The following is a 25,113-nucleotide window of genomic DNA, read 5'->3' as shown; positions in this document are numbered from 1 at the left end:
CATAATTATCGAGAACAATCGTCTGGCTGTTCCTGGTAGGATCGACCGTCAGACTGCTCCGCGGATTGTTCTTCATGGGAAATATTCAATCCTTGCTCTTTTCTTCATGCCTATTCCTTAAGCTCTTCAATCTTCTCCAGACCTGAAATGACTCTAAAAAGACTAGACTAACTCGATAAAACAACGAAAACAAGTTAGAAAGCATATACACAATGATGTCAAAAACACCATATATCAATTCCCCCAGACTTAGATCCTTGTTTGTCCTCGAACAAGGCAAGTATCAAGAACAGGGAAAAGGTTTGAAAGTGTGGGAACTCTCCTAATCCTCAATAACCATACCTTAACCTCAAATCTCTGAACCATATAAGCAACCGACTAGGACCACACACTTTTACCAGAACTTTCGCTGATCACTATTCAAAGATCGGCTCCATACTCTACATCTCAAACCTGAAAAGGCACACTTTCTAGACATAACTCCCTATATTCGTTTTAAAGTGTCGTGATCCTCTTGTCAAAAACATCATTCAGGGTAGACGGGGTAGGTATGAACAGGCTAATTTATAGTGAGTCAAAAGAGTGTTTAGGGGCTACCAATTTTTGAAGTGGATGCAGGATATCGCGCAAAATAGCAAGAGAGAATGGATCCATTGACGTCCACAACCTCTCACTCGTTTTGCTGACTTCTGGAGCTATCGCTTTGACTGTTCTTCTGTTCCCCACCATTGGTACCGACTCTCCTTGTTCTAGTTCTGACCGAGTTAACTCAAAAGGGCATCTGACCGATTTAGTCCTCCTTCTCTATCGATGATCTCATAAACTGATGAGATCATAGATGATGAAGTGACAGAGAAGGAGATAATACGCGGAATGATCGGTGCCCTGTGGTCGAGCTCCTTTGCTCTCGACTGACTGCTCCTCTCATTGTTCTGGAGCTGGTTGTTCCTGATTGTTCTTGCACGATTACGAGTAAGAGGCTGCGTCGATCCTTTCCTCTCCAACTTTTTTGCACATATCTGCACATACGAAACTGAAGAATAGAATGCATAAAGGCGGAATAAAGGCTTAGGTACAAGGTGGGTACTATCTAAAAATGAACTAGCCACTCAGGATCAGCAAGATTGGTAAAAAGAGTAAGAAGTCCTGAGTGTAAGTCTCATTGCCCTGATCTAATGCCAATGACAAGAGGAATTTGCAGTAGGTTCGAGTTTAGATGGAGTTAAGTCGGCCCAGTGTAACCTGATATGTTGAAAACTTCTGGAGAGTCAGGTGGGATAAGTCAGGGACGTTCCAGGTCCAAGTGTGGGTCTTTCGTCGCTGCTAACGTCACTGAATAAGAATGTTAAAGCACGAGGTGGTTAAAAGATCATCACAGAATAGGGTCCTAATTCCCACAAAAGTTTGGACTGACTCAAACATAAAAACCAAAAGAGATTAGTTTCACACAATCACTTCCCCCAGACTTAGTTCACACCATCCCTGGTTGTGAAAATAAATTTGAGGTAGGCTAAAAACAAACCAAACAAGCAAATAAAAAGCAAGAAAATAAATTGTTCAGATGGATAAAACAATGAGATAGGGTGAAAAGGCGGGATCAGTCTGACTCCCCGCTCTCGGAGCGTCCAGCCATCCGCCTGTTCCTCAGCTGCGGCTGGTTGTGGCTCTTGACCTCCGAAACATCCCCCCGTGATCGCCTTGAGGATCCTCTTCTTGAGGCTGTTGTTCTTCCTCTGCGAGTCAACCATCCAGCGACGGTATGCTGCTTCGTTTGCGTCATCGTCGAGTGGACCTAGGTCATAGGCCGTTTCCTCGTTCGGTGTGATGTCTTCTGGCTCGTCCATATCATCGTCAGGAGGTGGTGCTCGCGGGTCGGCACAGAGGAACTCTGGTTCAGGTAAGAAACGGATGTTCTCTATTGTACTGAAGTTCGTGAGGTGCAGTTGGGGCAGCTTGATGAACAACATGTTTCCTTCCTTGTCTGTGAATCTGTATGTGGTCTTGTCGCGGAGGATGTGGCACGATATCAGATATGGAGTGTCCACATACTCAATGTTGTAGTTGACCGCGTAGGCTTGAAGGTTGATTCTGAAGTGCTTGAACAACGGAGTGAGCAGGCTGCCGCAACAATCCTTCTTGTTGTCGGTCCTAAACAGGAAGTCTTTTCGCGTGTAGAACATCCAGATGAGATGGAAACCGGGGTTGGTCTGGACATGCTGAAATGGGATTCCAGCTCGTGACCTGCGGATCTCATCCTCAAGACCCGAGTATAGCATTTGCAGTTCTCCTTTGGTGACCTTTGAGGTCTGATCCTTTGCAAAAAGGAGGTTGGAGACCATCTTCGCGATTACTCTCAACGTAGGGTTTCTGACCTGGGACTGATACGCCTTTCTGGAGGCGAATGATCCGGTACCGGTTGCTATGAGGTCCCAAAAGCGCTCCGTCGGAGTGAACTTGTTCTCCACTGCCACATCCTTTCGCTCGTCCGAGATCTCGTATATCACGTTGAGCTGGTCAAGCGAGAGGGAGCAGAACTTGCCATCGGCCATGAAGGAGAAAGAACAGTTCTCATATGTGGGTGCCTGAGGGTTGTCGTAGCCGATATGAGGGGAGCAATCCCCCATTGCATTGAGCGTCTCGAACACGTCCGTGTCTAGCCCAAGAGCAGCGAGGGTTTCAGTGTGACTGAGTCGAGTGGGCAAGATCTCGGTGTTGAGAAGCGTGTTGTATTTTTGCGCAGACTCCTTGTCCCATCCTTCGCAGTTGAAGGTGATGAGCATTGGGTCGTCGAGATCAATCGACTGACCCTCCTTTCCAACGCGCGGCCATGGGTAAGAGGCTGGGGCATTGTGGCCTGTTGGCGGGGCGTAGTTCTCGCGGGTGGTCTTCAAGGTTTTTATCGCCTTTTGCTTGGTTCTTGGAGCCATCTGCAAAACAGAACGATGAATTATGCATTAGTACCGTTCGTGGGTTGTGTAGAAAACGATGGAACTTCACCATTTCTCAGTTAAATCCAAGTCCATTCAATTTTCGAACAACCCAAATCACATCATGAAGAACAACGACCCTAAATTCGACCCGCATCAACCAACAATCAACACAATGATCAGTCGCAATTCTCAATTCAATTCGAAACAAGGTTGCTCTCATTATATATCATTTTACAATGAATCTCTTATCTTCCTAGCAATCATGAGATGATCTTATTAAAGTGCAATGCCATGAAAACGATTCAATCGCTTAAAAGAGATATGAGAGAAACCCGACTTGCGACTGGAGAGAGTTCGAGTTTTACCTGGTCCGGTTGAGAGAGTGCCGGGAAAAGGAGATCAAGTTCGAAATCTCAAGATCTATTAAGTGCTAGAACCAAAATCGATTTCTAGAAGGTTAAGAGTTTAAGGTTTTCGATTTTAGGGTTCTAAACTTATGGGGAGGATGTTGGCGGCGATGTGAGTCTAAGTGGGGAAGTGGGGTAGTTGCCTTAAATAGGCAAACCCTAACCGCTTCCTCTTTTTTTTTTTTTTGTCGAAAACTTACCTGGAGGAGCATCTATTCTCCAGTGAGAGCAGTCCGTTGACTATTCCTCCAGCGAGAGCAGTCCGTGGATTGTTCCTCCGGGGGGTCTTCGATTTTTTTTCTTCCTATAACAGAAATAAAAACAAAATGGAACAAATTACGAAAGGAAAAACATATTTACACTTACCAGTGGGTTGCCTCCCACCAAGCGCTCGATTTAAGTCACTAGCTTGACTTTGATCAGCCTATTGAGCTGGGGATGGATCGCCTAAGGGGATTTCTTCCCTGCTGCGATTGTCGTATCAGCCATGTATGGCTTAAGACGCTGACCATTTACGACGAATTCCCCTCCATTCGGATCCAGTAGCACCACGGCTCCATACGGTCTGACCTCCTTGACAGTGAAAGGTCCGGACCACCTAGATTTCAACTTTTCAGGGAAGAGCTTCAGCCTGGAGTTGAAAAGCAAAACTCGATCATTTCGTTCGAAGTTTCTGCAGATGATCCGCTTATCATGATAGGATTTGGTCTTTTCCTTGTAGATCTTCGTGCTTCCATAAGCCAGGTGCCTGATCTCTTCAAGTTCGTGAATCTGTATGGAACGCCTTTTCCTGGCTGATTTGATATCAAAGTTGAGTAGTTTGACAGCCCATGCCGCCTTGTACTCGAGTTCCACAGGGAGGTGACAGGCCTTCCCATAGACCAGATGATATGGAGTGGTCCCTAATGGCGTTTTGTAGGCAGTTCTGTAGGCCCATAGTGCATCATCCAACTTTAAAGACCAGTCCTTGCGTTTAGCTCCGACCATTTTCTGCAGGATGCTCTTGATCTCCCTATTAGACACTTCCACTTGGCCACTTGTTTGGTGGTGATATCCTGTAGCAACTTTGTGCTTTGCACCGTTTTTCTTCAAGAGCCCTTGGAAAACCTTGTTGATGAATTGTGTGCCTTCGTCGCTTATGACCACTCGAGGTACTCCAAATCGGGGAAAAATGATGGTTTTAAACATTTTGGTTACAACCCGCGCATCATTAGTAGGACTGGCGATTGCCTCTACCCACTTGGAAACCTAATCCACTGCCACTAGAATGTACTCGTTCTTGCACGATGGTGGGAATGGTCCCATGAAGTCGATGCCCCAAAAATCGAACACTTTGATCTCGAGTATGAAGTTCTGGGGCATCTCGTTCTGCTTGCTAATGTTCCCTTGTCTTTGGCATGAACTGCACTTGGAGATGAAAGCTTGTGCATCTCGGAACATTGTTGGCCACTAGAAACCAGCTTGCAAGATCTTGGAGACGGTTTTGAATGCTGCAAAGTGACCAGCATAAGAAGAACCATGGTAATGAAACAAGATTTCCAGGATTTCAGTTTCCGGAACACAGCGTCGGAACACTACATCCTTGCAGTGTCGATACAGGAACGGTTTATCCCAAAAGTAGAGTTTTGCATCCCTTAGAAATTTTCGCATCTCATTCCCAGTAAACTCAACCGGTTCTTTTTCTGCTGCTAAGAAATTGGCTATCTCAGCGAACCACGGTAGGTGGGAGTACCTTTTTTTATGGTTGCAACGAAGTGTTCCTGGTTGGAGGAACAGTCCACATAACAATCAGAAAAGTTCACCGCGGAACAATCAGCGGAACAGTCTGTGGTGTGAGTATCTGGGCTGTTCTCGGCATACAGACCAATCGAGTAGACTTGTTCTTCAGGTAGACTATCATCAAGAACAGTCTCATCGTCGATCTTCATTCTAGGCAAATGGTCGGCGACTCCATTCTCAATCCCTTTTTTGTCTTTGATCTCAAGGTCGAATTCCTGGAGTAAGAGGATCCATCGGAGCTGGCATGGTTTGGCATCTTTCTTCGTCAGCAAGTACTTCAGAGCCGCATGATCTTTGTGCACTATCACCTTAGATCCTACTAGGTAGGACCTAAATTTCTTGAAGGCGTAGACTATGGCCAGAAGCTCCTTCTCCGTTTGCGCATATCGGCATTGTGCTTCATCCATGGTCCTGCTCGCGTAGTAGATCACATGCAGTTTCTTATCCTTTCTCTGTCCCAACACTGCTCCTACCGCAAAATCGCTAGCATCTGTCAGGATCTCGAAGGGTAAATCCCAGTCCGGAGGCTGAATGACCGGGGCACTGATCAAGGCTCCTTTGATCGTGTGGAATGCCGTTAAACATTCGCTGTCAAACTCGAATCTGGTATCCTTGCAGAGCAGTCTCGTGAGTGGTCTCGCGATTATTGATAAATCCTTGATGAATATCCTGTAATAACCCGCGTGCCCCAGGAAACTCCTTATCCCCTTGACTGATGTTGGTGGCTGCAGGCTCATCATGACTTCAATCTTTGCCTTGTCGACCTCGATCCCCTTCTCAAAGATCTTGTGCCCGAGAACAATCTCATCCTCCACCATGAAGTGGCACTTCTCCCAGTTCAGCACTAGATCCTTCTCCTCGCAGCACTGCAGTACCCTGCACTAGTTTTTTAAACAAACAGAAAAAGAGCTTCCATAGACACTGAAATCGTCCATGAAAACCTCCATTATATCCTCAATCAGGTCAGTGAAAATAGACATCTTGCAACGTTGAAAGGTTACAGGAGCATTGCACAAGCCGAATGTCATTCTCCTGTATGCAAACGTGCCGTATGGGCATGAACATCGTCTTCTCCTGATCATCCGGGTGGATAGGGATCTGAAAGAAACCCGAATAACCATCTGAAAAGCAATAGTATGGGTGGTTAGCTAATCGTTCAAGCATCTGATCAATGAAAAGTAATGGAAAGTGATCCTTGCGAGTCGCAGCATTCAATTTGCGAAAATCTATGCACATGCGATGTCCAGTTACTGTTCGAGTAGGGATCAGTTCATTTTTCTCATTTGTTATTACAGTTATTCCACCTTTCTTAGGAACTACATGAACATGGCTAACCCAATTACTATCAGAGATGGCATAAATCACACCAGCCTCTAAAAGTTTCATTATCTCTTTCTTTACAACATCTTTTAGATTTGGATTTAACCTCCTCTGATGTTCTATAGAAATCATCGATTCATCTTCTAGGTGTATTCTATGCATGCAAAAATCAGGTGAAATGCCATGAATGTCAGCTAATGAATAACCTAGCGCCTTACGGTATTTTCTCAGCTCACACAGGAGTTTAGATGTTTCTACATTGTTCAGTTCATAATTCACAATTACAGGATAAGTAGAATTTGGCCCTAAGAACGCGTACATGAGCCCCGTAGGGAGTGATTTGAGCTCGATCTTTGGAGCTTTTAGTTCGCTCCATGGATCGTCGCGTGGCGTGCTCAGCTTAGTAGCGCCCTTCGAAGCGACTGCTCCAGAGGTATCGCTCTGATTGCTCTCGTCTTTCTCCCCCAGACTTAGATAGGTTACAAGTATCTCCATGATTTTGGCGGAGTCAAGCATCTTTCGTAGCCGTCCGCGTCCACGCTCATGACATTGTGCTCCGCCGCAGAGCGAATCAGAGCTAGCTCGACCGGATCATCGGTTAGGATCTCCTCGATAATCCCTTCTTGAGGGAGTAGCGCCAGGTTGTTATCCTCAACGGTGTATGTCTGCGCATCTAGCATCGGTTTCTTCAGCAATTTGTTCATTTCGAACTTCATCGCAATGTCTCCTAGGTGAAGATCAATCCTCCCTTGCCGAACATCAATGATCGCACCAGCTGTGCACAAGAAGGGACGTCCCAGGATGAGTGGATCTCTCGGTTCTTCTTCAACTTCCAGAACCACAAAATCTGTCAGAACAAACGTGTTACCCACTCGGACAGGAAGGTCTTCCAGAATACCCACCGGTGACTTGACTGATCTGTCGGCGAACACCAGGAAAATTCTCGTCGGTTTGAAGTTTGTGAAGCCTAGTCGTTTTTCCACGGAGTAAGGCATGAGATTGACGCTGGAACCCAGATCGCATAGAGAACAAGCAAATACAGTTCTCCTGATTTGTATGGAGAGAACAAACTTGCATGGATCATCCAATTTCTTTATCGGCTTGTTCTGAAGTACCGCAGTGCACTCTTTTGAAACCATCAGTAGCTCACTATCTCCAGTCACTTTACCAGAGATCAACCCTTTCATCAAGCTGCGCATAGAAGGTATCATCTGTATCTCATCTACAAGAGGTAATTTGATAGTCAGATCTTCCAGCATCTTTTTACACTTGGTCTCCTCCCGATCCTTGCGAGACGTCTTTGCCGGAACAGGATACGGAACCTTGGGGGTGTATTCGCGTGGAGGAACAGGCTCAACTGGTGGAGCGACAGGTGTCGGATCAGTCTCAGCAGACTGTTCCGGTTCCTCGTCAGATAAAGGAGGTGTTTCAGATCGTGGTTGCTCACCCTCTTTCTGCTTACCCTTTTCTGCTGCCGACAACTTCTTGGGAATTGCATCCGGTAGGTTTCTTCCACTCCTTAGTGCTACAACATTACATTCCTTAGGATTTTTATCGGTCTTTCCAGGTAGAGTACCTTGCTGCATCTTGACGCTCTCAGCTGCCTGTGCGATCTGAACATCCATCTGGCGCATATGGCTGGTTACGTTATCATATTTGGTACTCAAGACATTGAACATGTGGTTCATCCTGGAGTTGATGTCCGTGGTGACTTGATTCAACGCTTTCCCTTGAATCTGCTGACCTTGGAGCAGCTGCTGCATCATCGTCACTAGACCTTTTATTTCGTCTTGCGGAGCAGTTGCTGGCGAAGGAGCGGTAGGTTGAGCAGTTTGCTGTTTCTGGTTCTGGAACTGGTTATGTTGCGCTTGGCTCAGGACATATGCTCTTCCCTGATATGGTTTCTGATAGCTGTTGTTCTGCCCTTGACTGTTCTGAGAGTTTTCAACCGGGTTGTCAGCCTTGGGATATGAAAATAGGGGAGGATTGTTCCTAACGTTAGGGTTCAAGTGGTAGTTCTTGTACTGCCATCCTTGTCCATTGACGTAGCTCACCTCTTGTTGATCGTTCACAGTGTTGTCTGCTTCAGGTGTGACATCTAAAGCACTGTTCTCTTGTGTGGCTTCTTCCATGATGAACACTGGCTCTGATTTCCACCTTAGCCGCAAGGTCGTCTATGCTGTTTACGCTTTTGGAGTGATCATGTTCCTTGTTCTTGTTGAGGGAGCTGGACGCCATATTTTCGATCAGTGCGAATGCACCTGGTGTTGTTTGTGTCATGAAATCCCCATTGTTCGAGGAATCCAGAGCGTTGCGGAATTCATAGCTCACTCCATCATAGAACACTTCCAGAATATAGTAATTCTTAAACCCATGGTGAGGGCACTCCCTTCGGTATTCCTTGTAACGTTCCCAAGCATCATAGAAAGGTTCGTCAGTCTTTTGATTGAAATTTGAGATCTTATGCCTTAGAGCTGCGGTTTTGGACTTCGTATAGAAGTGGCTCAAGAATGCCGCTCTTACTCCTTCCCATGTAGTGAGCGTACCGGTTGGGAGCGAGTCAAGCCAGCGAGCTGATTTCCCTTCCAAGGAGAATGGGAACAACGTGCACTTGACGTAATCTTGTGGCACTCCATTCGCGCGATAGAAATTGCAGACTCTCTCGAAGTTCTCAATGTGGTCCAAAGGGATTTCAGCTGCGAGACCGTTGAATGTTTTCTTCTGCACCAAGCTGATCAAAGCTGGTTTGATTTCATAGTCATGTCTAGTGCAGGGAGGCAGATTGATGGCGGAGCGAGTGGTGGGAAGTTACGCGGAAGGTTCCGCTCTCCGATGGGGGCGCCTTGTTGCTCGACTTGCTGAGCAGTGAGGTCGGCTGCTGCTTGGCGAGCAGCTTCTTAGGCGTTGATTGTTTGTGTCATCTGCTGCATCTGTTGTTTCATGAGCGCCATTGCAGCAGTGAGATCGTCTTGGCCTCCGTGATCAACAATTGTGTTGTTAGTAGGCCGCGGTTGTTGTCTGTTCTGTCTTTCTAATCTTGTGAGCTCCTCGTTACTTAGTGTGAATAATGGTTCTTGTGCATTGCTCCGAGTATGTCTACTGGTCATGCACCTGGATCATTAGCTATAACAAAGAGAGAAAAACAAGTTAGATGCTTTAGACTAAGTATAAAACTGAAAAACAAAGGTAAAATATCTTGTCCCCGTCGCAACGGCGCCAAAACTTGATACACTAAAACTGAACCTTTCTTACTGTCAAGTTAACAATGATAATTGTAGTAATTGAGATTCAATCCAGAGGACCAGTCTACACTTTATTATTATGCGTTTTCAACTTAGCTAAAACTAAAATGGGTTTTGAATTAAGTAGTGACTTGCAAGTAAAGTAAAAGATTTTAAAAGGTTTAGATTCGATATTGAGAATAAGCTGATGTAGGGTTTCTCATCGGGTGTTAAAACTTAGCCAAACATTTATTCAAGCTCGTTAAGACACGATCTAGAACACGGATCATTCTTAGTAGAACAGCCCATTGTCGTGGTGCTGTTCCCTTCACGGTCCGACCTTGACGCCTAAACTGTCGTTTGGTTCAAGGATCGGTCGCAAGCTATAGAGATCAAGTCCGATAAGTTCACTGAACACTCTAGCATCTACTTTCGCATGCTAGAGATGTTCAGCTCATTCATTCGATATCAGGTAGACTACTACACTGTTAGTGGGTGATCGGACTAGAGATCAAGTCCGATAAGTTCACTGAACACTCTAGCATCTACTTTCGCATGCTAGAGATGTTCAGCTCATTCATTCGATATCAGGTAGACTACTACACTGTTAGTGGGTGATCGGACTTAAGATCTAGCAATAAGTGATCAGGTTAGAACTAGCATTAAGAACTAGAATGAACGAAGAAACGATAAGTGCTTATTTATGTGTAACCTTGCGTTTAACACCCTAGAATCCTAGACAAGCTAGACGACTACTCAGCCATAACACAAGATGAACATGACATAATAACTGAATAATACTACATGTAAATCAAAGGTAAAACAATGGGGTTCAGGATGATCTTCTCTGTCAAGAAGAGGAGCCGTCTCCCTTACAATAGCAATATCCAAGAATAGGTCTAGGTCTTTTTGCTAAAAACTAGCGTTAAGAAATAAGATAGATAGGGGTCGCTTTTATATGGAGGCGCCCATAGACTTCATAGTGGGGAATCGGCAACTAGGGAAAATCTTTGGAAGATATGCAAATTTCCATAATTATCGAGAACAATCGTCTGGCTGCTCCTGGTAGGATCGACCGCCAGACTGCTCCGCGGATTGTTCTTCAGGGGAAATCTCCAATCCTTGCTCTTTTCTTCATGCATATTCCTTAAGCTCTTCAATCTTCTCCAGACCTGAAATGACTCTAAAAAGACTAGACTAACTCGATAAAACAACGAAAACAAGTTAGAAAGCATATACACAATGATGTCAAAAACACCATATATCACGTGGCTACCACCACGATGTGTGGGCTGCCAGAAGTGGGGACACACAGATAAAAACTGTTCCAAAAATAAGGAAATTAAGGACGCTGGAGATGTTGAGCGAAGCTTAACCTCAAGAGAAACTACTGAGAAGTCTGTTGATCATGAGGAAACCCCGGGGGTAGATGGAGAGTTATCAAAATCCATTGATATCGAGGAACCTGTGATGGAAGGGACGAAGTTTAACTCTAATGAAACTACTCCACAGGAGTCCTTCACGAAGGAAACTTTAGTAGGTACTGATGTTGATAATCAGTCTGGCCCTGTGGTCGCTGATAATAGGTCGGGCCCTGATAATCAGTCTAGCTCTGATAATCAGTCTGGCCCTGTGATCGCTGCAGCTGAGGTTGTCTCAGGTCAGGTTTCGTCAGAGAAAATTGTGGAACAAGTAGATAAGTAAGCTTGGCTGACAATCCCTCAGAACAAGTCACCTTCGGCTCGTCGGAATAATGGGAAAGCGATCAGGAGCTCTGAGGTGGAAACCCCTACTGGCTCGCCATCTCGATATCACCTGCTCAGTAATGAGTTGGAAGAGGGAGAGGTTGAAGAAGACAGTTCTGATGAGGAAAGCTCGGTTGAATCTTAGACAGTCCTTGAAAAGAAAAAACATATGGAGAAACAGAAGTCTGGTAAGAAGAAGAAATCTCAGAAAAGTAACCTAAACATAAATGTTAGGATAAAAAAGGATCAGAACAAAGGTGCCAAGAACAAGCAAAAAAATCAAGCCTCCTCACGGAGGCACTGATGTAATGATATCAATATTTGCGTGGAACACCCGGGGCTTCAATAAAAAGTGCAAACATATGGCTCTTCGTTCTTGGATTCAGACTGCTCGTCCTTCTTTTGGTTGTCTTGTTGAAACTCGTGTTCAAGAAGCCAACAGTATATCTATTCTAAACTATGCTCTTCCTCACTGGAACTTTCTCAATAATTATGATCATCATCGTCTCGGAAAGATATGGGTCTTCTGGGATGAAAATGTATCTGTATCGCTAGTGTATAAAAGTGTTCAATGCATTACTGTATGGTTTACTTCAGAAACTGGAGAAGAGTTTCTATGTTCTTGTGTTTATGCTTCCAACTTCACCGCGGAGAGGCAGCGCCTCTGGAGTGAGTTGGCACAAATCAAAAGCCATTATGCTGCAACGGGAGTTCCTTGGATTGTAATGGGTGACTTTAATGAGAATCTGGCAACCTCGGAGCACTCGCTGGGTTCCATATCAAACGCGACTCAACGGGGCATGCAGGCTTTTAAATTGGCTGTAACATTCTGCAACCTCAGTGATCTCGCTTCTATTGGACCTACTTTTACCTGGACAAATAAACAGTCAGACAATCCCTTCGCAAAGAAACTAGATCGGGTTCTTGTTAATGATCACTGGCTGGATAGTTTTTCCCAGTCATACATAAGTTTTGAGGCTTCCGGTGTCTCAGACCATACTCGTTGTTGGATTCGTCTGGAGTACCCACCACCTGGAAACAAGAGGCCTTTTAAATTCTTCAACTTCCTCGCTGACCATCCTGATTTCGCAGATATAGTCTCTACGGTTTGGGAATCAACAGAGCCTCTCTTCCACTCCACTTCTGCTCTATACCGGTTTCATCGCAAGCTGAAACTTCTAAAACCGGTCCTGCGCAGGCTGAATAGGAACAAGTTTGGTAACATTCCTAAACGTACACGTGAGGCATTTGAGGTGCTGTGCGATAAACAGAAAGCTGCGCTACAGCATCTGAGCGCAACTATATTTGAGGAAGTTTCTGAAGCCACAACCACTTGGAACTACTGGGCAGAGATCGAGGAAAATTTCCTGCGACAAAAATCTCGTATCACTTGGCTGCAGAATGGGGACCAGAACACACTGTTCTTCTTCAGAACCGTCCAGTGCAGAGCCTCGTTCAATCTGATTAGGCAACTTACCCTGCCCTCCGGGGAAATTATCACAGATCCTCAACTGATCAAAGCAACTGCAGCAACTCACTTTGAAACTTTCTCGAAACAGAGGCATGACAACACCAATGAGGGGAATGCTCCAAATATATCTGAGCTCCTGGACTATCGCTGCCCTGCCCATACCGCGGAGTTACTTACTCGTCCTATCTCCGAGGCTGAGATCAGGAATGTGTTGTTCTCGATGCCTGCTAATAAAGCGCCTGGTCCCGATGGGTTCCTAGCTGAATTTTATTGAGCTTCGTGGCCTATCATCAAGCAAGACTTTGTCGTGGCTGTTCAGTCTTTCTTCATCTACGGTCTACTGCCCAGGGGTGTTAATGCGACCATTCTCACGCTCATTCCAAAGCATGATAACGCCAAAGAAATCAAAAACTATCGTCCCATCAGTTGTTGCAACATCTTGTATAAAGTCTCGAAAGTCCTAGCAAACAGACTCAAAGTGCTTCTGCTGGAACTTATTGAACCAAACCAATGCGCTTTTGTGAAGGGCCGGTTACTCCTCGAGAATGTATTATTGGCTACGGAATTGGTGAAAGACTATCACAAACTTTCGATCAAGGCCCGTAGTGTGCTCGAGCTAGACATTCCAAAAGCGTTTGACTCAGTGCGTTGGTCCTTCATCACTGATGCTCTCCGTGCTATGGGCATTCCTGATATGTTTGTCCAGTGGATACATACCTGTCTCTCCACAGCCGCGTTCTCTGTTTCAATAAATGGTGAATTAGAGGGTTTCTTTGGAAGCGAGAGGGGGTTACGACAAGGATGCGCATTGTCACCCTATCTGTTTGTTATAGCTATAAATGTGCTGTCAAAAATGCTAAATAAGGCTGTTCAATCAGGAAGTATAGGGTTCCATCCTTCATGCAGTGAGGTCAACTTGCCACACTTAAGCTTTGCAGATGATCTAATGATTTTTACAGATGGTGAAACTTCATCCTTGGGAGGCATCTTCGAAGTTCTTTCTCAGTTTGTGGGCATCTCTGGTCTGGTGATAAACCCTGCTAAATCATCTATATTCATGGCTGGTGGCATTAGTCAAGATTTCAAAGACGAGGTTCAACGCCTAGGTATTCCGACAGAGTCGCTTCCAGTAAGATATCTGGGACTTCCTCTCACCACAAAATCAATGACGAGATCAAATTACGAGCCTCTAATAGACCAGATCCGTACGCGGTTACTCTCTTGGTCTAGTCTTTCTCTCTCCTATGCGGGTCGCCTACAACTCATCAAAACAGTGATCGGCAGCATCACAAACTTTTGGTCTTCAGTCTTTTGGCTCCCCCAGCGATGTCTTGATACCATTGAAGGGATGTGTGGTGCATTTCTTTGGTCAGGTTCGCCGAACACGCACACTGAAACAAAAGTAGCATGGGATGAAGTATGTAAACCCAAGGAAGAGGGTGGACTTGGTATTCGTCGCTTAGCCGACACGTCTCGAGTATTTGCTTTAAACTTGATATGGAGACTCCTTACTAACTCGAGGTCGCTATGGGTATCGTGGACACAAGCTTACTTGCTGCGTTCTCACAGCTTCGAGACCAAGCAGCTCTTTTCCTTCGATCTGAGATTGGAAATGGAAAAACAACTCTGTTCTGGTTCGATAACTGGCTCAGTGTGGGAAGATTGATTAACATTGCAGGCGACTCCGGAACTCGGGTTTTGGGTATTCCTCGCTATGCAATGGTCTCAGCTGCGGCGTCTGCTGGACAGTGGAGCATCCGTCGATGTCGTGGCTATCACCTACGGGCGATGATAGCCTGCATTAACTCTGCTCCGGCTCCGGTGGACAATGCGGCTACAGATCGTTGTCTATGGCGTCACGAGGAAGATGACTACAAGCCGAGCTTCTCCAGCAAGGAAACATGGGAACATATTAGGGAGCAACACCCATCAGTGTACTGGAGTAAAATTGTATGGTTCCCGCAAGCTATCCATCTTTACTCAATTATAACATGGCTGGCTCTCAAGGACCGCCTTTCCACCGGAGCTAGAAGCAGAGCATGGGGCGTTTCTCAGCCTTGTTCACTTTGTGGAGAATCCGACGAGACAAGGGATCATCTATTCTTCGCTTGTCCCTACTCGTTCACCGTATGGCTTGATCTTGTGGGGTTCCTTCTAGGATCTAGGACGGACCCTGACTGGTCTATCACCATCGCGTCCCTCCTCTCCACTCGTTGCAAAGAGATCGATACTTGTCTCTCGAAGCTTGCCTTCCAAACTACTATCTATAGCTTATGGCGGGAGCGAAACAATAGGCGGCTTCAAGTTAAAATCCAGAGTGCAGCCTATATGGTCTGTGTGATTGATAAGACCATCAAGAACATAATCTCATCCCTGCGTCACCGGCGTCCATCCTTTTATAGCGAAATGATGCAATGCTGGCTCCAATGGACTGTTTAGTCAAGAAAGCTCCTGTTTTCTATTTTCTCTCCATTGATTGTGTTCATTATTGAAAGCATAAACTTTAGTGGCGTGTAATTTTTTCTTTTGTTGATAATCAATAAAAAAGTCTACTCCCACGTATAGTCAATAAACTAAGACAGACCTTTGTATAATTTTTTTAAAGTTAGTAGATAATCTACTTTAACATCATTTCCTAGAAATTAGGTAAGACAAATTTTGGTATAACTAATAACTATATTTTCATGTAGATGGTTATTTACAATATTGAACCTAGTAAAGTACCAATCTTTTGTTTTTATTCGTTTTGAAGTTGAACAAACCTAATCTGTGAAAAGCTACGTTGATCCACATTAGTGATAAACATGACATGACGGAAAACAAACGCATCAAGTCGTGAACCCTTCTTTCTTAGCGAGAGGTGTCCGTTTTCGCTTTCATTTCTTCATCGCAATAACTTTACTTGGCTCCAGAATCCCCTTTCTTCTCCCCTCTCATAATCCATCAGCTAAGGATTGGATCTCCGTTTCGGATTCTGTTCAAGCATTTCTGAAATCTTCAAACTTTCGTAGGGGTTCCCGATAATAACTCTCCTCTGTAATGGCGATGAGAGGTGTCGATTTCAAGTGGTGAGAGCCCTCTCACTTCACTCCCATTTCTTTAATCTGCATCGATCTAAAGGAGATCACTCCCATCTGGCTTGTTAACTTTCTGTTGGTAAATTTGTGCAGGTACGATGGGTTCTTATTGTCGATGCTTGCAACTAGTGTGTATCCTTCCCTCTCTCTCTCTCTCTCTCTGGGTGTTGGGTTCTGCGAAATTTTCTTCCTTTTTTACTCTTGAAGATTCAATTTTAGTTTTGGTCTTCTCATGGAATTGAGGAACTCATATTGATTTTTTTATAGGGTTTAAGGTGAACTTGTCGATTTTGTTTCCTTAATGGTTGATAGAATCATTGTAGCTATCAATTGGAAGAGATACCATACTTGCCATTACCCCTTGCATATATGGATTGTGGTATCTGCCTCCCTCACTTGACCTCTTGTTTATTATCTGTGAGCTTTTTTCATTTGATTCTAACTTCCTCAGGTTGATTACACCACCGTCTTTATCTTCCGCGTCTTAATGTTTGTTGACAATGGTCTTGCTGCTGGCCTTGGCTTGTAAGTCCCATCCAAAGCTCCTCCTACACTTTCTTAATTTTCTGATTTTGTTGTAAATTGTTGGTTCTCTCCTAGACTTGTTATTGCAAAAGGACTGTTTCTTAAGCATTTCTAGTTCATTGAAAAAGGTCTATATTATGAGGAAAATGGAAAAACATCAACGTTCATTGCAGTTTCAGTTGAGTTTTGGGTTATCTTTAGAATTGCAAGCTTGATCTCTGAGTGAGAGCTACTGCCAACGTTTCTCTTATCTTGTTAGGTAGCAAGGATATATGAATGTCTGATGTTAATTTTGTTTCACATCTATTAGGGATTTTGGAAGTCAACAGCGGAACATTGGGTTTTGTGGGAGAGTGGTGGTGCTCTCTATCCTATCTCTTCTGCTCTATCCATTTCTGTGGGCTTGGACTGTAATCGGTACAATATGGTTTACAAGGGCAAGAAGCTGTGTAAGCAGTCTTTCATGATCATGCCCATATGGTTATTCTTGTTTCAAATCCTGCTGCTGAGCCTTATTATGTATTTCTCTTCTTGTGATAGTTACCTGAAGAAGGCCAAAAATGGGGTTTCCTCATTTGGCTGATATTCAGCTACTCTGGCCTCCTCTGCATTGCTTGCATCTGTGTCGGAAAGGTAAGACTCTCATCAAGCCTTTTGTTACTCTGAAGAGGACACGCCAGCTATATGAGTGCACTTATGTGAGTTTACTTGATAGTGGTTGGCGCGAAGACAGGTGCACGTATTACGTGCTCAGCAGGGAATCCCGAGCTCAGAGTTCGGGGTGAGTTTCAGGATCTAGTTATTCAACTTCACTTCTTTTATACAAAGAAGATCATTTGCGGAAATGCAGTTATCTTCTGACACTTGTTCTGTTTACTTGTGGCCAGATTTTAGTTGACATGATTAGGGTTCCTGACTGGGCATTTGAAGCCGCGGGCCAAGAGATGAGAGGCATAAGTCAAGATGCTGCTGCTGCATACCATCCTGGACTTTACTTGACTCCTGCTCAGGCAAGTCTCGTCGTTTTGGTCTCAGTACGTTAAGCATTTAAGTAACTATCCTTAACGTGAATATGACTCGAAGCTACTCTATCCAGACTGAAGCTGTGGAGGCACTCATACAAGAATTTCCAAAGTTCAAGTTAAAAGCCGTCCCAGATGATTGCGGTGAATGCTTAATCTGTTTAGAGGAGTTCCATATTGGACATGAGGTACTAAACATCTCTTTTCCTAACATTGTGAGGGGATTAACCAACTTCTTATGCATAAGTTTTGCTACAATACTGTGTTTGCCTGCTTTTATTCCTTAGATGAGTGGAAATTGTCTGAATTTTACAGGTTAGAGGTTTACCTTGCGCCCATAATTTCCATGTGGAGTGCATAGACCAGTGGCTGCGTTTGAACGTGAAATGTCCTCGGTGCCGGTGCTCAGTCTTTCCAGACCTTGATCTCAGCGCATTATCCAATCTCCAGAGCTCATCAACACAACAGCCCCCACAGGGGAACACGGAAACAACAGAAGCTCGGTACATAAGAAGCCACCCACAAAGCGAGAGCTACTTCCTGAGACTTCAGTCTCTAATTCACCCGGTCCATACTGACACCGCTCTGGAGACTGCAGAGAACGGTGGAGTTCCTCCTGTCTTGGCTGGTCGATCTCCATCTGGGAGATGAGAGACATAAGTGTGCGTCGAGTCTATGGTTATTCTACTCATTACTAACTCTCGACTGATCGAAGGAAAATAAATAAAATAATTAGAACATTTTGAGTCCTCCTACCCCTTGTAAGTTTTCACCTTTGACAGTCTTACAATGTAAATAAATTGGGGGGTTGAAAGAAAAGGAAAAAATAAAACAATATTTGGGGTTTTACATTGGGAATGAAGAACTGTACATGTCCATACTCTTTAACGGTAGAGGATGTTCATACTACTTTTGCTTAGTTATGGTTTTTTCAGGTTGTCACCAAATTCTATTTTTGTTTACCCAAATCATGTGAGCAGTTAACTAATTTCATAGCATACGTTACACATTTACACCTCAAAATTGTATAGTTTATGTTTACATTCATAATTCATTACCCATTTAAAATCTATATATTTTCTCAAATCCTTTTCATAAAAGAGCAACTTTTCCTGAACTATATAACTTATGTATAAAAACGTTTTCAAATATTTCATTTTACTTCAAAAATGAGTTAACTTAAATCTTCTCTAATCATATTTTAGTTTTGAGTCTAATGAAAATGAAATTCTTAATAAAATAGAATAATGGTTTTTAATTCTTTTAATTCATTTTTACTCCAAAATTAAGTTGAGTTGAAATGAAACATTATAAAATTGCTTCATTTTTTTTTTTGAAAAATAGAATAATACAATAGAGATGTTCTAAACAGTATACCGGATGGGCACGCCATTAACCGCAAACCAAGCTGTGCCATCTCCCTTTTTTAAGGGAATGGTTCGCAATAGAAGCATCCACACACCCAGCAAGCTTCAAGTATGGTTCATCGGGCATGTGAAAAATATGACAAAACTGAGGGTGGTTCTCGAACCACTCCAACTCAGGCTGAAGCTTCTTGATGATAGCCACCGTGTTACTCACATAGCACTTGCTTTGTATCTTGCATTTCTTGGTGAACTCGGTGTTCTTGAAGTATAGCACATCAGGTGGCAATAGTTGGCAATCCTGAAAACCATATAAAATTATATTAGCATTTTATTTATTAATATGTCCAGTAGGAATAAGGGTCATATAATTTTTTTTCCTTGTAATACTAGTTGCACCAGTAATACACCAACAATAACAATTTTTTTTAACTAAAACGAGAGAAATAATTTTGGGAATGAGTACCTGAGATGTCGCTGACAGATGATCAGTCTCATTCTCCTGTGCAGGATGATCAGTCTCGTTTCCATGTGCTGACAGATCATCACTATCATTTCCAGTTGAAAGCTCTTCTACATGTTATTCTTCTACATGAGCAATGTTTCTTTTTGCAGACTTTCCTTTCTTCTGCTTAGTATTTTTCTTTCCTCCACGCTTTCGTCCTGTCATTATCTCGATCTTCTGGATATCCTGTAACAAAAAACATTCATTCATAATTGAAACTGAAATCGGCTTTCAATCTGCATAACTTGAAATGCAAACATCACTTTTTCATTGTAGATATGCTCAACCATAACACTCAAACATTTAACACTAGCTCAATATAATCTCTAACTCACTTTCACATTTCCATATGTTTAAATTCAAACATTCACTCATTCAATCTCACAAATTTAAACAATTTTACACTCAATCACCATAGACAAGCAATTTGGATATTTATGTTTCACTTATCCAACATTCAATTTCATATCATTACATTCCAAAGTTTCACACAAACAATTATATAAACACTAGTAATAATAAGAACTATAACCAAATCGCTTTCAATCAACATAGATAAATCTTTTCCCTTTTAAACCCTATTTCTAGAAAGATCCACATTGCTTCCCTTTCAAATTGCTTCTATTTTCCCATTCCAATAATCATTTAACCATTCACACACAAATTTCTACCAATTATTTTTGAACCCACATTACAAATGAACATAGAACTCAAAAGAAAGAGGATGAAAGAAAAAACTTACCCGGATTTTCGAGAATGAGGAAAATGGAACCGAAGGCTTCTGTTGAAGGAGACACACAAAATCGAAGGCTTCTGTAAGAGAGAGGTGATTCGTCGCACTTGATTTCGGATGATTTCGAACAAGGAGAAGAAGAAAAGGTGATTTCGTCGATTAGGGTTTCCGCCAAAAAGAAAAGAGGAAAATGAGTGCAGTCGGGGTGGTCGGGACGCGAATCTTAAGGGGAAGTGGAGAGAAGAAAAGACTTTGATTAGGTTAGAGAGTTAGCTTAGGTTTAGTTGTAGTTTTGTAAGTTTATTAAGGGTAGTTTAGTATTTACTGGCATTGCTGTAATTAAAAGAAAAAAAATTAAATGATTTATTAGGTGGGACAAATAAGAATAAACCATAGAGGTAGTAGGGCAAATAAGAATAAATTCCGCTTTTTTATTACAATCTCAAGTATTTTGTGTACTCACCTAATCCATCTGAATGGGGTTTTTTTTTTTTTTACGACGATCTGATTGTTTACTAAAACTAATGTCATTTTGCGTATTAACTCCTATCTCATCATCATGATCATTTTGCACTTAATCCTAAATACTATATATTTTCGATTGCTTCTTCTACTTGTTCGGGAAAAGAGGAATACAGCTACACATATATGAAATCAGGCACAGGTAATGCATAAATAAATAGCTTCCAGTAGTCATACAAAAAGCTAATTTAGGACTAAATGATTTACATTCTTCGTAAGGTGAGATTGGGTAATGGCTAGTTTCGAATGAGAAAGACTATATGATTGATATGAAATTGTTATTGACTGAAGAACAAACAAAAATTTCTTGCTCAGGTATATTATTTTGTAGAAAATATAAGAAATGTTGATAGTACCATTCAAAACACCCTGTATATAAATATTCCCCTGTAACCACATAAAATAACGCAATGTGGAAGATATAATAATACCTCCTCATATTCTTATGATAACCGGGAATTTTCCTGTAATACCTCAAAATTTCCAAACATGTGAACTAATCAATTAAAAACATCCCTGTCAACAATGTCTTATTATGATTGTAACCATAGTGAAATGATATATAATCGTCAAAAGTTTTGCGAATAATTGTATAACTAACTAGTGGACTATATATTGAAAGAAACACAAAAACCTAATAATCACCCAACTGTGAATTTCTACTTTGAACATCTGGAGTGTGTACTCACCGTCATAAGAACAAGATTTTCCATCGAACCATAGAACACTTTTGTAAAGATCGAGAAAACAATCTTAATTATACCGTGTCCATGTGTCTAAGATGTATGATGATAGATAGTACTGGTATGCAATATTGTTTCATTAAAATATCTGAGCTCAACGTAAAAACCCCCCAGAAAAAACAAGTTTTGTGAAAGTATGTATATTTGTACGTATATATTTTTTTAATGTATGTGTACGTCGACCATCTTCGATAAACGTCTAATATATATAAAAAATCTGCACATGAACTCCTCCACCAATGTGTCTATACATGCATATAACACTCTTGACTTCTCCCTTTTCCATTCATCAAAATTTCAAGTTTTTCTTCAAGTAGCACACGATCTCTTGCTGCAAAGTTTAAAACATCCAGTAACATATTTTGACAGCATGAAAACAGTAATATCCTTAACTCGTTTATGAAAACAGATGAGAAAGTAATTTTAAAATATATATATTGAAGACGAAAACGAGAAGATGTATTAATTAGGCAAGCCTTACGAGGAAGCAGAGGAGGATGCAAGCCGCTGCACTGGGGAATAATACGTACCAAAAGTTTAACTTTTGTAACTTTGCCCCGTCTATGAACAGTAGTGGTAAACTTGCCGCTGTTTCCAGATATATAAATTATATGAAAAGATTAATCAATTATACTTTGTCAAAAGAAGATAATCAATTATATTTCAGTTCAGATATATAAATCATAGGAAATATGAATCAATAAGGAAACGTACAAAAGTATGAACAGACTGAAAGAAAATCTTATAATATATTCAAGAAAATGGAATTTATAGAACTGATTTCCTTCATTCACGAGGCCGTACTTGTATATCTCCGTGTTATAGAACTCTAACGCCATATTCATGTTTTTTTATGTAACGAGGAATTGATATTGAAGTTCAAACTAGTTTCTAGAATAAAATGTTTCTAGCATAGGGTTGAAAACGGGCTAATACTAAGAATTTGTAGATGGAACTATTAAACAAATTTTCGCTATTCAAAATCTACGTACTGCCACTCTTTTTATTGATTTTGATTTAGTTGGGATAAAAAAAAATCGTTTGGAAATGGAAGGGATTTGATATTCCAGATTTCACATATTTCCCGTTCGCTATCTGTTTCTCATATTTCTAACCCTTTCAACATACATTAACAAAGTAAAAGTTTTTATGCTTTTTATGCTATGATGATTAATTCAAAAGTTTTAATGCTATGATGTTTAAATAAATTCAAAATTTTAGTAATGGAAATTTTATATACTTTCAAAGATACCAAATTATTTAAAAAGAAGGTAGAATTCAATTACCAGGAGGATGATTAGCACGAGCAATGACCATAAATGCAATGGAAGCAGCGAGTGCGATGCTGCGGGAGAGCCAACCAGGCCCAAAGATGGAGAAAGTCAATACTCCAATGGCTGCACAACCTATTTGAGCCATGAATATATTGTATTTCTGAAATGAATAAACATGCACCACCCATCACCGTTTTGATCAATAGTAGTAGCTAGCATTTTATGTTACGTTTATCGTAACTAGCGTTTCAATGGCAAGAAAAGAGATGCGAAAATTACCCTAGCAGCAGGTACAGAAGGAGTGGTGAAGAGAATGGCAGAAACGGCACCAAGTGGTGCAACCGACATTGAGATCCCTTTAGGGTTTAACATTTGATCTATCCTTCCCATTATTGCCATAGCCGCAAACGCTCCTTTTCTCGTACCAGAAAATATTAATAGAAAACATTTTAATTTTTTTCAATACATCCATACATATATTTGATTCATCAACCCGATCATAGATCCAAGGTTAGACATACATGAAGGCTATGTGACCTATAATTTATCAAGTAATTTCGTTTGCATGCGTGTTCGAATATATATAAACCAACTAAATAATATATGCCTCCTCTCAAGATTTGCATAGACGATAACTATTTTATAATACGTATAATCTTTAATAATTCACAAACAATCTTGTTTCTATGTGTACAGATTATACGAATTACCAAAAAAAAGAAAGATTTTTTTGACAACTGCAAAAAACGAATTAATTAATAACTATTAATAGTTACGATTCTTATTTCTTACTAAATTCAAGAACTGGTCAACCTCAAACAGTTATTATCAATAGCTACTTGGTCGCTCGAAGAGACACGATCTCACTGTCTGTCTCTCTCCTCCCTTGGCTTCGGACAAAAGAAAATTGCTGTGTAACAATTATTTTCATTTTTTTGTGACAATCTTTTTATATTTATAAGAAAAACTAACCTGCTGCAGGCCAAATGACGTCACTAGGTGACGGAGCCACCGTGGTCTTATCGGGCTTCCATGAATCCCAAGAAGCCGCCGGTAAATCCTCAGCCGAAGCCACCGGCATAGACACGCCGACGGTTTTGCTTACTCGGCGACGATTACTCCACGACCTTAGGCTTCTCATATGACTTACAGATTCATGGATACATAGATCATAAGAAGAGAGCCCTACGAAATGATGGCTTTTGAAACCGGCAGAAACCATTGCCGGAACTGTTGAAACAGCCGGAGTAATAAGATGCCGGGGGAAAACCTGAAAGCGGTGGAAAGATAGAGGCTTCACCGGAAGCAAGGCCATGGTTGTTGGGAGGCTCAAGAAAGACTCAAAACATGTCCACTCTTTCTAATTATACCAAAAGGATGAGAGAGAGGAGACACTAGTGTACAATGACTTTTATAAACACTCAGATTTGTGTATTTAAACTATATATGTTTTGATCAAAAAAAAAACTATAAATATATATGTCTATGCATATATGTATATGTGTTAGTGATGTGAATATATGAGTTCACAAGTTGGAATTATTGTATAATGCAGAGGTCACAAAATAATAAAACGGACTGTTTACATTAATAAATTACGGCAACCGAATATTGAATGGAACTAGAACAATTAAGTTTAAGAAATACTAGTTGAGATCTGAGTTCTAAAAAATCAGTACAAAAAACATATTGGTACATTTCTTTTTATTTAGATTTTTCAATACCAACTAATTGTGTTTATATTCTTTAACCTCTTTCCACATGTAAATGACGCTGCAAATCTCGCCGCTCACGTCAAAAACCACTAAAATGCTGACGGGATTTTTATTTCCTTTTCGACCAAACTACTTGTTCAGTTGATATTATTTATACTGATTATATAATTGAATAAGAAAAAGGACCTACATGTATTATAGTAGTAATTAATGGAGGAATGGCTTTCTATTTTAAAATGATAGATGCAAGTGAATATGCCAAAAAAGCAGTGGCCATATAAGAGGTGGACGGGGTTCAAATGTGAGCCTCTTTCATCAGCCGAAAGGTCATTGGATAACAATAGTGCCTTCTATAATACATAAATTAGTCTTACGCCTCGTTATTTTGAGTTCGTTTAATATGTACTAACCAGAGATTTGTACTTGTGTCTCCGTTATATTTTGTAAGTTGTCGCCTTCACATGCATACACATGTCCCATGTTTCAAATCGTGAACACCAATTAAAATAAAATATATTATCAGATAATATAGACATATTTTTGACATAAACCTAAAATTTGTTGTCCTCCCTCAGCGAGGAACGAATCTTCGATTGCTGGTTCAAAAGGTCAATTCCTTAATTGTTCTTCACGCATCATAACTTTTTTTTTTTTTTGCTTTTGTCCTATATAGTTTACAAAGTAATTTACTGCCATTAATTATGAATATTATAGGATTGGCACTGATTTGGGTAAAGCAGAGAATCCCAAAGCTTTACAA

General features: G+C 41.6%; 2 protein-coding genes and 1 pseudogene across 2 annotated transcripts; 1 reads left to right on the top strand and 2 right to left on the bottom strand.

The window, feature by feature from the left end:
• Positions 1 to 3,784: 3,784 nt before the first annotated feature.
• LOC106335051 lies at positions 3,785 to 8,568 on the bottom strand (annotated as a pseudogene).
• Positions 8,569 to 15,626: 7,058 nt separating this feature from the next.
• LOC106323165 (E3 ubiquitin-protein ligase SIS3) lies at positions 15,627 to 18,426 on the top strand. The gene is made up of 10 exons (XM_013761325.1): positions 15,627 to 15,941; positions 16,044 to 16,082; positions 16,263 to 16,329; positions 16,402 to 16,475; positions 16,786 to 16,924; positions 17,016 to 17,108; positions 17,191 to 17,256; positions 17,363 to 17,485; positions 17,572 to 17,685; positions 17,813 to 18,426. The coding sequence occupies exons 1-10, from the start codon at positions 15,913 to 15,915 to the stop codon at positions 18,146 to 18,148; spliced, it is 1,080 nt and encodes a 359-aa protein (XP_013616779.1). The 5' UTR covers positions 15,627 to 15,912; the 3' UTR covers positions 18,149 to 18,426.
• Positions 18,427 to 21,099: 2,673 nt separating this feature from the next.
• On the bottom strand, positions 21,100 to 24,273 carry LOC106296721. Its single transcript, XM_013732943.1, has 5 exons — positions 23,611 to 24,273; positions 22,918 to 23,051; positions 22,651 to 22,798; positions 21,846 to 21,952; positions 21,100 to 21,695 (listed from the first exon to the last, which is right to left on the bottom strand). Exons 1-5 carry the CDS (start codon positions 23,951 to 23,953, stop codon positions 21,654 to 21,656), a joined length of 774 nt encoding a protein of 257 aa, XP_013588397.1. The 5' UTR covers positions 23,954 to 24,273; the 3' UTR covers positions 21,100 to 21,653.
• Positions 24,274 to 25,113: the final 840 nt, after the last annotated feature.

This window comes from Brassica oleracea, chromosome C1, assembly GCF_000695525.1.
Source record: "Brassica oleracea var. oleracea cultivar TO1000 chromosome C1, BOL, whole genome shotgun sequence".
In the NCBI taxonomy this organism is placed as follows: Eukaryota; Viridiplantae; Streptophyta; class Magnoliopsida; order Brassicales; family Brassicaceae; genus Brassica; species Brassica oleracea.
This window is presented reverse-complemented; position numbering and strand designations above follow the sequence as displayed.